Genomic DNA, 13,291 nt, shown 5'->3' on the forward strand with positions numbered 1-13,291 from the left:
GCCCTCCTAAAGAGCCATACTCCACTCTTACCTCCAGCTCTGATACTTTTCCACCTTGTTTGGTGGCTGTCACCCTTGCTGCCCTGTTGTGTATTTGTATCCCACCTCCTCCAGACTGTAAGCTCATTTGAGCATGGTCCTCATTTACCTATTTCTATGTCAATGTGTAAATGTCTCATTTATTGTAAATTTCCCCCCCTTTCATAATATTGTAAAGCACTGTGAAATCAGTTGGCGCTATATAAATACCAATAATAATAATAATCAACAGACAGATAGGCTACTTGATAAAGTCTGTTATGACACTAAAAAATCATTAAAGATTGGCTAACCTGGCTGTGCAGTGGAGCTCATTGTTGGAGAAGACATGTTACTCACCTTTGATGGACATCAAATGACAGAGTTTGCTGTAGTATGGAGATCTTTAAATGATCAGTTTCAAGAGCAAACCTAAAAATGAGGAAGAAACGTTTAAGCTATGTTTTTAACACATGCAGATGTCACTTATCAAATGTTACTTGTGTATATATGTTCTCTTTCTTCATTATTTTGGATTCAAAATGTACATTATTTATGGCTCTCATCAGCTGCTGATCTTGTTGACAGAGCTAATGCTTAACTTGAATCTGGAAAAGTTCTGACAGATTGTCATGGAATGCAAAGAGAAATATTCCCAGGAAATGTAAATGGTACCTTAACGAAGAGCTGCATCTCTGGTATTCTGCACCGTGTCACATCTGTGTATTTTAATCCAATAAGATACCACAAATTATTGTGTGGAATGGCAGCAGAGGTACCTGCTACCAAAGGTCAAGCCATGGTGTCTGAATGGAACATCAGCCAACCCTGTGGTTTAAATTTGGCTTCAGAGTTTGAGTGACTCATCAATTTGCTAACGTCCAGTGTGTATAATAATACTATACTGATGACAAACAGGGAAACAAGATCAAAACATGTCAAAAGTGTAGAACAAAAGTTCTACACTTTTGACACAGATACAGTATAAGACTAAGACTACTAACACTCCTTGCCAAAGGTCAAGAGAAACACTTTACCAGTTGGAATGCAGTTTAGAAGGACCAAAAACAAAGCAAGGTTTAGAAAGGAGCACGGTGAAAGTTGTACTTGAGGACACATAGATCTATCAAGGCAGGGACAAAGAAAGATCAACTACACAGCTTTCCCATAAAAGGAGCCATATATGACTCCAATACATCAACATGCAATGGTAGAGATGGGTAAATGGGTGTCCCAGGGCAGAATACATTTGATAATACGCCCTCACCCCCCCCTTTTGTTACTTAGGGCTCCCACCCGCCGCTCATAGGTGGGGACTGAGGGGAGGCAGTATGCCCCTCCCCTTTTGTTATTGCGGCCCTCACTTCCCCACTCATGGGTGGGGGCCCCGGAGGGGGCCCTTTCCTTTGTTTAGCCCCCAGTACAGGTTCTCCCCTGTACTAGGTCCCACATTAATTGATTCTGGATGTGGGGAGCTTGTTTTTTTAGAAAAGTGAACAGCCACAAGCTGCTCACTGTTTAGTAGACATCCTCCTACTCGCGGTATAGCGAGTAAGGGCATTCGGGAGATTTTAATCTCCATTATGCTAATATGTGGGTCATATTGAACCCCATAGAGTGAGGGAGAACATGGGGGGGGGGGGGGGGCTTAGGAAGTGGCGGTGTTTCCGAAACCAACAGATCTCTATATATCAAATTCAGATAAAATGTTACAGGATATATCAGCACCCTCTTCCCAATTCAAACATATCTACCTAGTTAAAACATTTCTGTCCACTTCAAACATCATGATAAAAATTCTATCTTCACAGTGTAGTACCATCTAGTACTTTGTATCTCCATTGGCTGAAGTACTCTGAAAACCACTACATAACCTGTATGTGCTATTTAAACAATTTTGTCCACTACTGACTGTATTTATCACATAATGATACATATACAGAAATTAAAAGCTATACACTCTCTGCGCACAAACAAAACAAATAAACTTGGGAGATATTAACAATTTTCATGTACTTGTCATTCAAAATCTGATCTTTAAAACACTTTACAAGCTAAACTGAAATTCTGTATTTCCATAGAAATGTATTTTCAGAAACAGTTTTACATTATGACATTTTTTATCTGTTCCTGTTTCAGTTACACCAGGCATGAGAATGGTTTTGGTTCCCGTTGAGAAGCATGTACAATACAAGCAGTGTACCATTAACAGTCAATAGATAAATTCCTTAAATATGAATTAAGGAGACCCTACAGGCAACCTACATGTTAGGTACTAAGTATTAGGTTTAGTTATGCTATGTTTCATTTTCATAATCATTTGAATACAGTTTTATTCCACAAACACAGTGTTTCTGTCTTTCACTCCCTAATTGCAGCAATTAATTTCTATGGTAGAAAGGTGACAATTGAACTTCCAAAATATTTGATGTCCTGAGACTTATGGTATAAACTCAGCACTGTTTACAGAGTTAAGCAAGCCTCATGATTGGCTGAGTCACTTCCTTGTCTGGGAATATTTCCTTGCAGAGGCCCTAATTATAAGTGTAATAGACAGGCACTTAAAATGTTAGTATATTTTTTAATATTTATTACTTTTATATTTTATGGGTTTTGTATATATTCTTAAATGCATCTTTTGTTCTATCCATTAGGAGATAATAGGTGAACTGTATGTCCCTTTAATTGACATCATATTTCTGAAGTTCTGAAAACATGTCATTATACATGTGATACATTAGGTTGGGTTACAGCAATGTGTGTCCATGCTAGTGGGCTTTATTATTAACTAAAGATTTTTGCAACTTATTTTTCATTTAAAAAAAAAGTTAAGTCATACTGATGCTACAAATTTATTTTCCAAAAAGTAAGAGTGTCGAGAGACCACCGGTTTGTTTATAAGTCATACTGATGCTACAAATTTATTTTCCAAAAAGTAAGAGTGTCGAGAGACCACCAGTTTGTTTATTTTTTAATAACTACTTCTGAATTTAAATTTTACTGTGTTCCATATTCTATAACTGTTCTTCAGACCTTTCATCCCTCACCTTACCACTACTTTTTATTTATAATTCGAGTTGCTTCCTCAACCAGACTTTGTTATATGGTTACAAAACCATATTTTCGCGTGTATAGATAGGAACAAACAATTCCTTGAATTGAAATCCAAATATCAGATGCTGCCAACTATATTCAGGAAATAGAACTTCCCTTTGTATGACTAAAGCCAAAAAAATACAAAGTTGCAATGTGTCCATAACTGGTAGGTCTGTATGCGCAATAGTTCCCAACAAAAAAAGTCTGTACCTATCTCTAGTTGTGAATATTTCACTTGCCAACAGCTAATGGGCGAGTTAAAATTTTGAGCTCTGCATAAAACGCACACTAACACTTTCAATAACACAAGGACACACGCAGACACACTGACATTCAATCTCAATATTTCACAATTATACAAACTCATTTTCAGAGCACACTTCCCTTGGGTTTAGCAGTAGCATACTATGTCGACTGTAGAAAGTTTGTATCATGCTGGTGGTAACAGTATTGTCTTATAACTGGAAAACCCAGGTTTGAATTCCAGTAAGTGTCCATGGGCAAGACACCTACATCGATTCCTCCGAGACTGCAAGCTCATTTGAGCAAGTTCTCCTTCATATCAGTTTCCTATCATTGTAAAGCACTGCAGAACATTTTGTCCCTATACAAATGCTAATAATAGTCTCTGCGCCAGGTGAATGCTTCTATGTGAGTATCAGGACAAACTGCAGGAGTTCACCCTATATGTCCCGGGCAGAATGGAAGCTGGAAGCTGCATTGATTGTGGCAGTACTGCTGTCACTTTCCTCCCTTTGATTTGTCTCCCTTCCATGACTGCATTAGGTCATGAATGAGAAGAACTAATACCTGTCTGCATGCCAGTGGTTGCCAGAAACGTGCTTTTATTAATTCTACTGCCCATTATATCTTGCAAACAATATTTTGTCATTTCTTTTTCAATTTACATTATAAATAATATTGAAGTAATAAAAAAAAAAAATCTATGCTTGACCTAATTATCACACATTCTGAAGCCGGTATACTTTGAGCACTGGTAAGGTTTGGTAACTTAACAATAAATTATACTGAATGGGAGAAAAAAATAGACTAAAATAGCCAGACTATAGCACATTTGAGAATTGTCCCACGAATCTTGCAAATCTTTTATTCGTGCACTAAAATTACATTATGTTTAAATCTATGTTTTCATATCAAGTTATTATTATTGATTTAGCTAAATAATAAAAAAAAAGAATGGCTGTAAATTGCAATTTTAGGTCAAGCTAACTAACCATGTTAAAAAAAAGAAAATTGCTGAAGACATTTTCAGTATTACTATTTTGGCTTAAAATGTGCAATTCTCCAGAATTCCAAATTTAGCGAATAACCCTTATTTTAAAAAAAGAATTAAAATGATATGATTTATGTTTCTTTTACTTAGGACATTTTCCAAGCAAGCCACATTTCCTTTACAACTTGAGCAATATCAATGGATTTTTCCATCCCCGGCAAACCATCTTAGCAATGGTATATGGAAAATAATATCCTTTTAAACTTAATTTTTAATTTGCTGGGGCCTCTAATGGAGGAATCATTTGAGGTGAAATTGATTCCCACGAGTCCCACTCATAGACTGGATCACTCAGACCCTCTTCAATATGTTTCCTGGACAGTCGTGAAACAGAAAAATCCCTGCATTTTCCTTTACGTTCTCTTGGGACTACTATAAATAACAGAAACACAATATTCAAAGCACGTCATTTCTGTTCACAGCAGAGCAAGTTTAGCTTGCGCACACACGCTATATTGAAGTAACACAATTTAATCATTTTGACTTTTAATTTAAAGACGAGCCCCTTTACACACTCGAACCGATTGACAGTGCTACATAGTAACCTCTGTCTTTTATATATTCCTTGCTGCTCTTCAATCATAAAATCCTTTGCGTATGTTCTGTTATATTGCAAATCTTTCTAATTGGCTTTGCAGCTATGCAGCAGGGATGTCTCCGGAATTTAAGTGGTAATATTATTACTGATACAGCCTTTGTGCTAAGAAAATGAATTCCTTCTTTAGTTTTCTTAAGTTCTGTTTTATGTGTATCACAAGGGAATTTTATTTTATGGGACTCCTATTATAATATGCAGAAGATGAAGATCGGATGATTATAGTTTCACTCTGCTAGATTGATCTAGTTAAAATATATTTCTTTAGGAGAAACAATTATGGAAGGTACACCATAGACAACATAAAATGAGGGCTATGATGGGTCATAGTCTGCTTGTGCAAACGATGTCACCTGGAAATGGGTGTTCATCAAGCTCCAAGTATGTTAATTATCAGCAACCCAGCTACAAACATTAAATGATCCACCATAAAAATTCTCCTCAATCGACAGCTTTCTGGGCCCGAAAATTATCTTATATCACTCGTCGAGAGAAAAAAATACTGTAGGCCAACAAAGTCTGGCAATCTTGCATATCAGTTGGCCTATTCCATCACCACTTTTGTCCATGTAAACACTGCCAGGGTACTGAGACATCACCCTCAAACGCCCAATGTAGGGCAACGTACTTTGACTCACTACCTCTATTGATGGTATCACTAAGCAGAAGTTTAATCTAAGCGAACATAAAAAGGCTGCTAAATAGACTGGTGGTGATGGAGTCCACACTAATCATCCTGTGGACACTGCCATGAAGTCATCAGTCTTTGCCTGATTTGATGAGTCTTTCCTTCTGCTCACCAAGTGTTTATGAACAATGTGATCTAAACTGGGGTTGTTCCTGGACGATAGAGAAAATAAAAACATCTCAACCACATTGATAATGCAAATTAACACTTCCACTTTACCTATGTCAATTTTATCTAACCTTGCTTAAATTTTTCTAGGTCTCCCTCTTCCCCTAGTAGATATTTTTTTATCCATGATAACATGGTGCCAACAGCAGTCCCTTCTTTCCTTGGAACTTGGTTGGAGTCTATACTTTCCTTGCATATCTGTTTGTATGAAGAGCCTGGTCATAAGTGAGAAGGAGATGCAACATTACATCCTCTCTCTCAATCAATTGGCTCCACTAATAGTCAGCACTGAGAAAAAGCACTGGCAGCAGGCTTGTGCTATAGAAGACAAGGTCTACTGGTGCTAACATGCTATGGCAGTCATGAGTAAGAGACATTTGTGACAATAAAGCCCTGGTGTTCCTGTTACCGAAGGTGCAACAGTTCATTTCATCTGTTGGTACTTGCGTTAACTTGCACAGCTGATTGCTATACTAAGTGCTATGACTCGAGCTTTATCCACTTTATCCACTGGCAATGCAGGGTACACTGCCCTGATATCTCCAGTTACTACAGGATATTCTATCTATCTAGTCCTCTGGCAATGCTCTATGAAAAACTACTCTATAGAGGACAATGCAAAGCAATATACCTGTGACACCTCAAGAAAGAGACAAAACACGCTTCTTCTTGGTGCAAACAGCAACTGACTTTCTTTTACAGGAACCAGGGTTTTTAAAAAATCAGCACACAATATACAACTGTATTATTTGTTACAGTTCCCACTTTGTGCACATCCACCCTGACAACAAACAAGTATTTAGATCGGCCTAGCAGATATATCAGCATGACAGTCTGTATCACAAACTCTGTTTGGTCCCAACTGGAGGGAAGAGGCTCTGCCTCTTGTGCCGTGTGATATATCAGATTCCCTTTTGTCACAATATTAAAGGACTCTAACTTAAGTACGGGCTTGCGTTCAAAACGTTAGAGTTGGTGGTGGTCCAGACACATGTATAAGGTCCTTCCTTTACAATAAAGTAGTTTTATACTGGAATAAATTATTGTTTCTACCTGATACCTGTTTTTGTCAGATCAATTGTTCTAAGACCGTTGAGCTGGTACATATGAGGATTGTTTTACGTGTAAGATGTGCTTCCCAATTATTGATCCTTGTCTAAGTTTACTCACCTCTGAACATTTGCTGCTGGGATTAACCTTGTTCCTGACCTGCATCACCTTCTGGATTGCCCTGGTCTGTACTTTATTTACAATGCTATATTCTGCATATTGGTTGAGTCTCAGTGATGGTGGGTGGGGGAGGAGGCTGAACATTGTACGTTTATGTTGAGATGTTGCTTCATATAGTAATAGTTTTTTTTACAAGTAAAAAATAGTTGAAAAGAGAGCGCAAGTTGAAAATAAAAGACCGACGTAAAAAGTCGATAAACAATCAAGATAATACAGTAAATGTAGTACCGCAGTCCGCAGGTACTCACACAATAATAGCTGCTAAAACAGAAAAAGAATTTTCCCAATTCTAAAAAACAAGTATGTATATAGGTTTCAGCGCTAAGTGGATAATCCCCTTAGAATTAAAAAAGGTGCATTTGTATGCCAAAATAGGAAAGTCATATAACAAATTGTCCAAATATATAAAAAATATATGTACAGTTCTGTAAAAAAGGAAGTCCAGATAACGTAGTAATATGTAGGAGCTCAGAGAAATGTAGAAATACTTTTGAAGAAAAGAAACTGAGAAAGATACATAGCGTAATTCTGTATCAAAATTTATTATCCAAGAGACAGGAACAAATAAGGTCCCCCCCAACTTAAAACTCTTACACTAAAAAAATCTTGTACTCATCGTAATAGATGATCTTAGTGGCAAAACGCTGGCTGTAAGTCCGACTTCTGCTAAGCACTTCTGCTGCAGATAGATGTTGTAAAAGAAAAAATAGCACCCTATCAACGCGTTTCGCCCTTCTGCCGCGGGCTTTTTCAAGATCAGGAAAAAGCCCTCGGCAGAAGGGCGAAACGCGTTGATAGGGTGCTATTTTTTCTTGCATCATCTATTACGATGAGTTCAAGATTTTTTTAGTGTAAGAGTTTTAAGTTGGGGGGGGGGACCTTATTTGTTCCTGTCTCTTGGATAATAAATGTCGATACAGAATTACGCTATGTATCTTTCTCTGTTTCTTTTCTTCAATGGTATTTCTACATTTCTCTGAGCTCCTACATATTACTATGTTATCTGGACTTCCTTTTTTTCAGGACTTTGTTACAGAACTGTACATATATTTTTTATATATTTGGACACTTTGTTATATGACTTTCCTATTTTGGCATACAAATGCACCTTTTTTAATTCTAAGGGGATTATCTACTTAGCGCTGAAACCTATATACATACTTTTTTACAAGTAGTCTGCAAGGTTTTTAGCACTGAAGTCAGACTATCAAGGTGCTGCAGGTGAGTAGAGGATAGAGCTGAAGGTAGGTAGGTAAAATGCTGTTTAGGGTTGGAGGAAAGAGTAGAGAAGTATTTTTGTCTGGCTTGGAGGATAGAATAATATGAATGGAAAATCAATATGTGGTGGATGAAATCAGCATCAGAGCAGGATTTTCTCATGTCCATTTTTGCAAGTTTGTTGGAAGTGCCAGGGCTGTAACTGACGGCGTAGGATTTTGCGCAATCGTGGATGAGCAATCATGTCTAGTACAGAGGAAATAGTTTTGTTGTAATGGGCTGTTGCGAAATCAGGGAAGGTTATGTCAGAATTATGTGGGAGGAGCTGGAGAGGATCCACATTGTACAGATTTCTACAAGCGCGGAGGTGAGATGGTTGATGATCTTCACATAGTTAGGTACAAATAAAGACTGATAAAAGATTCATGTTTTCACACATTTCTGTTTCTGCTATTGATCCAAAGAGGGCACAAAATCCAATTTGAAGGACTAAATTTGAACAAAAACAACCTTAATAGCAGAATAGCTATCCAATTTCTCATTGTATCAGCAAGCTACTATCCCCATAATAACAATTATATACTTAAATATTGCTTCTTATCCAAAGTAAAGCATTCAGGAGTCTTTTTAAATTGGAAATCTGTTATGTTATGTGCATAAAATAAGGTGGGACTTTACCATTGCTCACTAGGTACCCCCCAAAAAAATGCGGTTTATATTGTTTTTTTGTCTCTGAAAAACACTTGTCAGTGGAAATGATATCTCCAAATAAGTAAAAAAACAAAAAAAAGCAGATAATTTACAAAGTTATTTTGAATTATAGGTTATCTGTAAAAAGGACTAAGCTCACGCTTACTGTAATAAGGTTTATGGTTTATGACGGCAAGCTAAAAATATATCAAGATAAAGTAACTTACTCTTGCTAAAGAAGTTGCTGTCAGAATTCAAAATGTGTTCTTATAAATAGCCGTATTCTCACTGGGCAGTGTCACTGTTTGAATAATTCTAGGCTGTGAAGTCTATGAATATTATTGCCATATTTTCTTTCTGATCCCATCATCAAGGTCAGCATACTTTCCTGCATTCTGGATAGCATGCGTAATTTATCTCTCAGGGAGTATCACTGGGTTCTTTTTTGTTATTTTTAGCAACATCCACAAAGATAAAATCTGAATTTATCAGATGTTTATGAATTATGCAGACCCCTTTTCTCTTCCATATGAAACCAATTTTTTAACAGGCGTAAAAAAAAAATCATTAATCTCCACAATGACCTAAAGATATAGTACAAATATAATCAATGTCATGTCTATAAATCTGGGTTTGCTCAAATATGTGTTGTCTTTCAAAATGTTGAAGTGGAGCGCTGAATTATTGATTGGAAAGAAAGGGTATACAAATAGGGAACCTAACAACCTATTAGAAAAATATATAACATACAATGGAAACAGGTTATACCCTTAACCTTTAACTGCAGTCTCTATTACTACAGTAATGTGGATGAGCCTATCTTTCCTGGATAGTCAAACATATGTCACAAATACCAAAAAAGAATCAATTATAGATCTTATGTATTGAATGCAAAATGGATCCATTGAAAAAGCCGCTGTGCCGGAGAAACACGTCTGGAAGGACTGAGGGCTGATCACTGCAAGCCAGCATCTAGGGCACACTTACCTATTGTATCCAGCAAGGTAACATCAAGCTGCTGATCCGGGACGCCGTGAGCAATACAAGGTCTGCACCTAACATGCACTTTGCAAATCAGCCGATAGACATATGCCAATGAAGTTTTTTTCTGTCATTATTTTACTTGAGCTTTTATATATCGATTTCAGCAAAGAGCTAAATAAAGCAAGTTTTATTTTTAAATTAATTCTGACTACTTCTTAAGCATTACAATAATACAGAGTTTTACTAATTATATTTTTTTCTCTACATACTTTTTTCATATATTCAACTCTACTGTGGAGTGTTACTACCGAAGAGAATACCTGGGATAAAGAAATTTGCACAGACCAAAATTGGACTTTATTATTTAGTCTGTTGCATTCAATACATAAGATCTATAATTGATTCTTTTTTGCTATTTGTGACATATTAGTGTTTGACTATCCAGGAAAGATAGGCTCATCCACATTACTGTAGTAATAGAGACTGCAATTAAAGGTTAAGGGTATAACCGGTTTCCATTGTATGTCTTGTCTTTGTTTGTAAAAAAAAATCTGTTTGTTACTAAGTGTTCCTATCTTACCATTTGACCTTCTGTCATTAATGCACATCATGCACTTTATTTCAGTGTCTCAATATCTCAATAACTATGCATGCCTAAGACCATCTTAATTGTCTGCTACTATTGAAAGTAAGGATATTGTGACCTCAGACAATTGTCATAGCAGATGTCAGAGTTTATTGCCTCAATACTGCCCGAAATAACTTAATTTCTTTCAAGAACTCGTATTGCATTAATTGCTTTCATATGTTATACAGGCGAAGATTCAATATTCTCTTCTTATGAAACACAAATCCAGTAAAATCAGAAGCAAAAAGTAAAAATAGAAAGCCACTAGCAAGGACAAAGAACGCCTGAATGTTCTGGCATTTTCAGCAATCACTGCACTTATCAATCGAGGATAATAGCTTGCAAGCTAAAGTTAAGGCTAGTTACAGGACTGAAAGGAGCACTTACAACTCATTTATAAACTTGTGCCAAATGGATCTTAACAAAGCTAGTCACATAAGAGTGACCATATCCTTACTGTGGCTGATTGTGGAGGTACTGGGAGTTTTGGTATGACCATCAATGATGGTGCAGTTTACAAGCACACTATGTCAGGCTTCTCCAAAATCCAGCCCTCCAGATGTTGCTGAACTACAACTCCCATGATTCTATGAATGAAACAGATAGGCAGAGACTCATGGGAGTTGTAGTTCAGCAACATCTGGAGGGCTAGCGTTTGGGGAAGCCTGCTCTATATAGTTGCTACTTCCATAATAGCTACTTTCCTTTCAACTCATTATATACCCAGTGTGGACCTAATAAACTCCAGAAATGTTTACTACATTTAAGAAACAATATAGTAGAAAAAAAAAAATATATGACAAAAATATTTTTTAGGACAAAAACAATTAACAATAATTTTGATAATTTTATAAAATATTGTAGACTATTAGATATGAAAATATGATTATGATATGAAATGATTAGGTCTCTTCAGGCTAGGAGGCATTTTTATAAGATTGTAACGTTCTTACGAAATACTTCAAGGAGATGAAACCAATTACTTTATAGACAGCATGCAGCCACATGAGTTTAACCGTTAGCAGGTGCACTCATTTGACAGGAACTCTGGTATACTTTAACTTTACATTCACAGTAACGGCTAGAGTAGTTTTATTTCAGCTGACACTTTTGACCAATTACAATGCCATTAAGGTGACACACAATACACCTTCACTGTCACATTATATTATTATATTTTAAGTGACCTTTCTTTATTCATACTGTATCACTCCATTACAAAAATCCAGTTAAGATACAGTAAATAACTAGAGAAGAGTACCTTCTCAAGTAATAATATAAACTGCGCAAACAAATATACTCCCAATGATGGGATATAATATTTAGTATAAGGTGTTTATTTTGATGATAGAAGGAAAGATCCACTTAATCCAGGGTATGTCTGTTAAAATATGTAAGGGTTATGTTAGAGATGCAGCTTCTTTTTATAGAAAGTTTCCCTACGCTTTCTCTATACAATATAAACCAGTAGAAGTGTCTAAAGAAGCGCAAACATCTTACAAACTTTTCACATATAAAATAAAACATTGTATTTGTCTTATTTAAACATAAAATATTAATAAATCTGCATGTACTGATTTCTATGCTGCGATACAATTGTGTTGAAATGGTACCTAGTAGTACTAGATTTAGTGTGCACACTTATTGCAGGTACAGCAATAAAAACCAAAAAAGAGATTGTATATAGAAAAAATGTAAATATAAAAATACAAGTATAAAAAAGGTAGAATAAAAACTGACAATAAAAATATAGAAAAATATAAAAACCAAGAATGAAGTTTTAAGTCCAACCTGATAATGAAGGGGAGAGCTCTGTTCTCTGTTCTTATTAATCCTAGGTCTTCCTGTAGGTATGTAAGTGGAAAGCCCAATGGATTACTTGGAAAAAACCTTCTGGTGTTTAAGTATGCAGACACCAGCCGTTTTCGCTTTAACGGTATGGGTATAGATCCTTTTGCCTTGTACCAGGGATAACTCTGAGTAGTCTGGTGCAGCGCTGGAGTGATATGCTCCCCTCTCTGGCTACCTGTAGTATGTCGGGGGTCTTCCTTTGCGAGATGCCGTCAGAGCCGAGTGCGCTCAAGCTGTGGAATTGTATGCGGCCTCTCTCTATTGATCTCTATGTGAGGTCCTGTCTCGATGTCTCGGTCGATCCCGGAGGTCCAAAAACAAAATATGTTGATCTAACATGACACAAAATGATACGGTTACATCTTTTGTTTCAAGTTTGGTTACAGAGGTATTTATCATAATAGCCTGGAACAATTCTATTAATAAAAAGAAAGATGTCGAGACACATGCAAGGAGAAGACATCCATTGATGGAGCAAAGCATGATAATGTATTTGTGGGTCTTGAAAGATCTGCTGTTCATCCGTGTCTTTAGCTCTGCATATCAAGATAGCGGCAAACTCGATGAATGGCTCGTCCGCATCCTCCTCTGTGAGTTGATTACCCAAGTGGTCAGCTGTTCTTGCAGTTTTTCCTCTTGGATGCAGCTTGTTGTTTCTTCATCAAAACATGTTAGTGCATTACTGATTACATAATTTGCATTTCTGCAGTTTAGTTTCTAATGAGTCATGAGAAGGAACATGGTAAAGTTAAAGGGACACTATAGTCACCAGAACAACTACAGCTTAATGGTGAGTATAATAGCTCCCTTCAGGCATTTTCATGTAAACAC

The 13,291-nt window shown here is 36.6% G+C and overlaps 1 protein-coding gene across 1 annotated transcript in view; it reads right to left on the reverse strand.

Moving 5' to 3' along the window:
* Positions 1-13,291, reverse strand: part of HDAC9 (histone deacetylase 9) — a 581,709-nt gene that overhangs the window by 534,628 nt on the left and 33,790 nt on the right. Inside the window, exon 2 of the mRNA XM_063452394.1 lies at positions 379-450. Within this exon, the coding sequence (XP_063308464.1) occupies positions 379-391 (13 nt within the window). The 5' untranslated portion in view covers positions 392-450. The remainder of the gene's footprint in view (positions 1-378; positions 451-13,291) is intronic.

This window comes from Pelobates fuscus, chromosome 4 (assembly GCF_036172605.1).
Source record: "Pelobates fuscus isolate aPelFus1 chromosome 4, aPelFus1.pri, whole genome shotgun sequence".
Classification (NCBI taxonomy): Eukaryota; Metazoa; Chordata; class Amphibia; order Anura; family Pelobatidae; genus Pelobates; species Pelobates fuscus.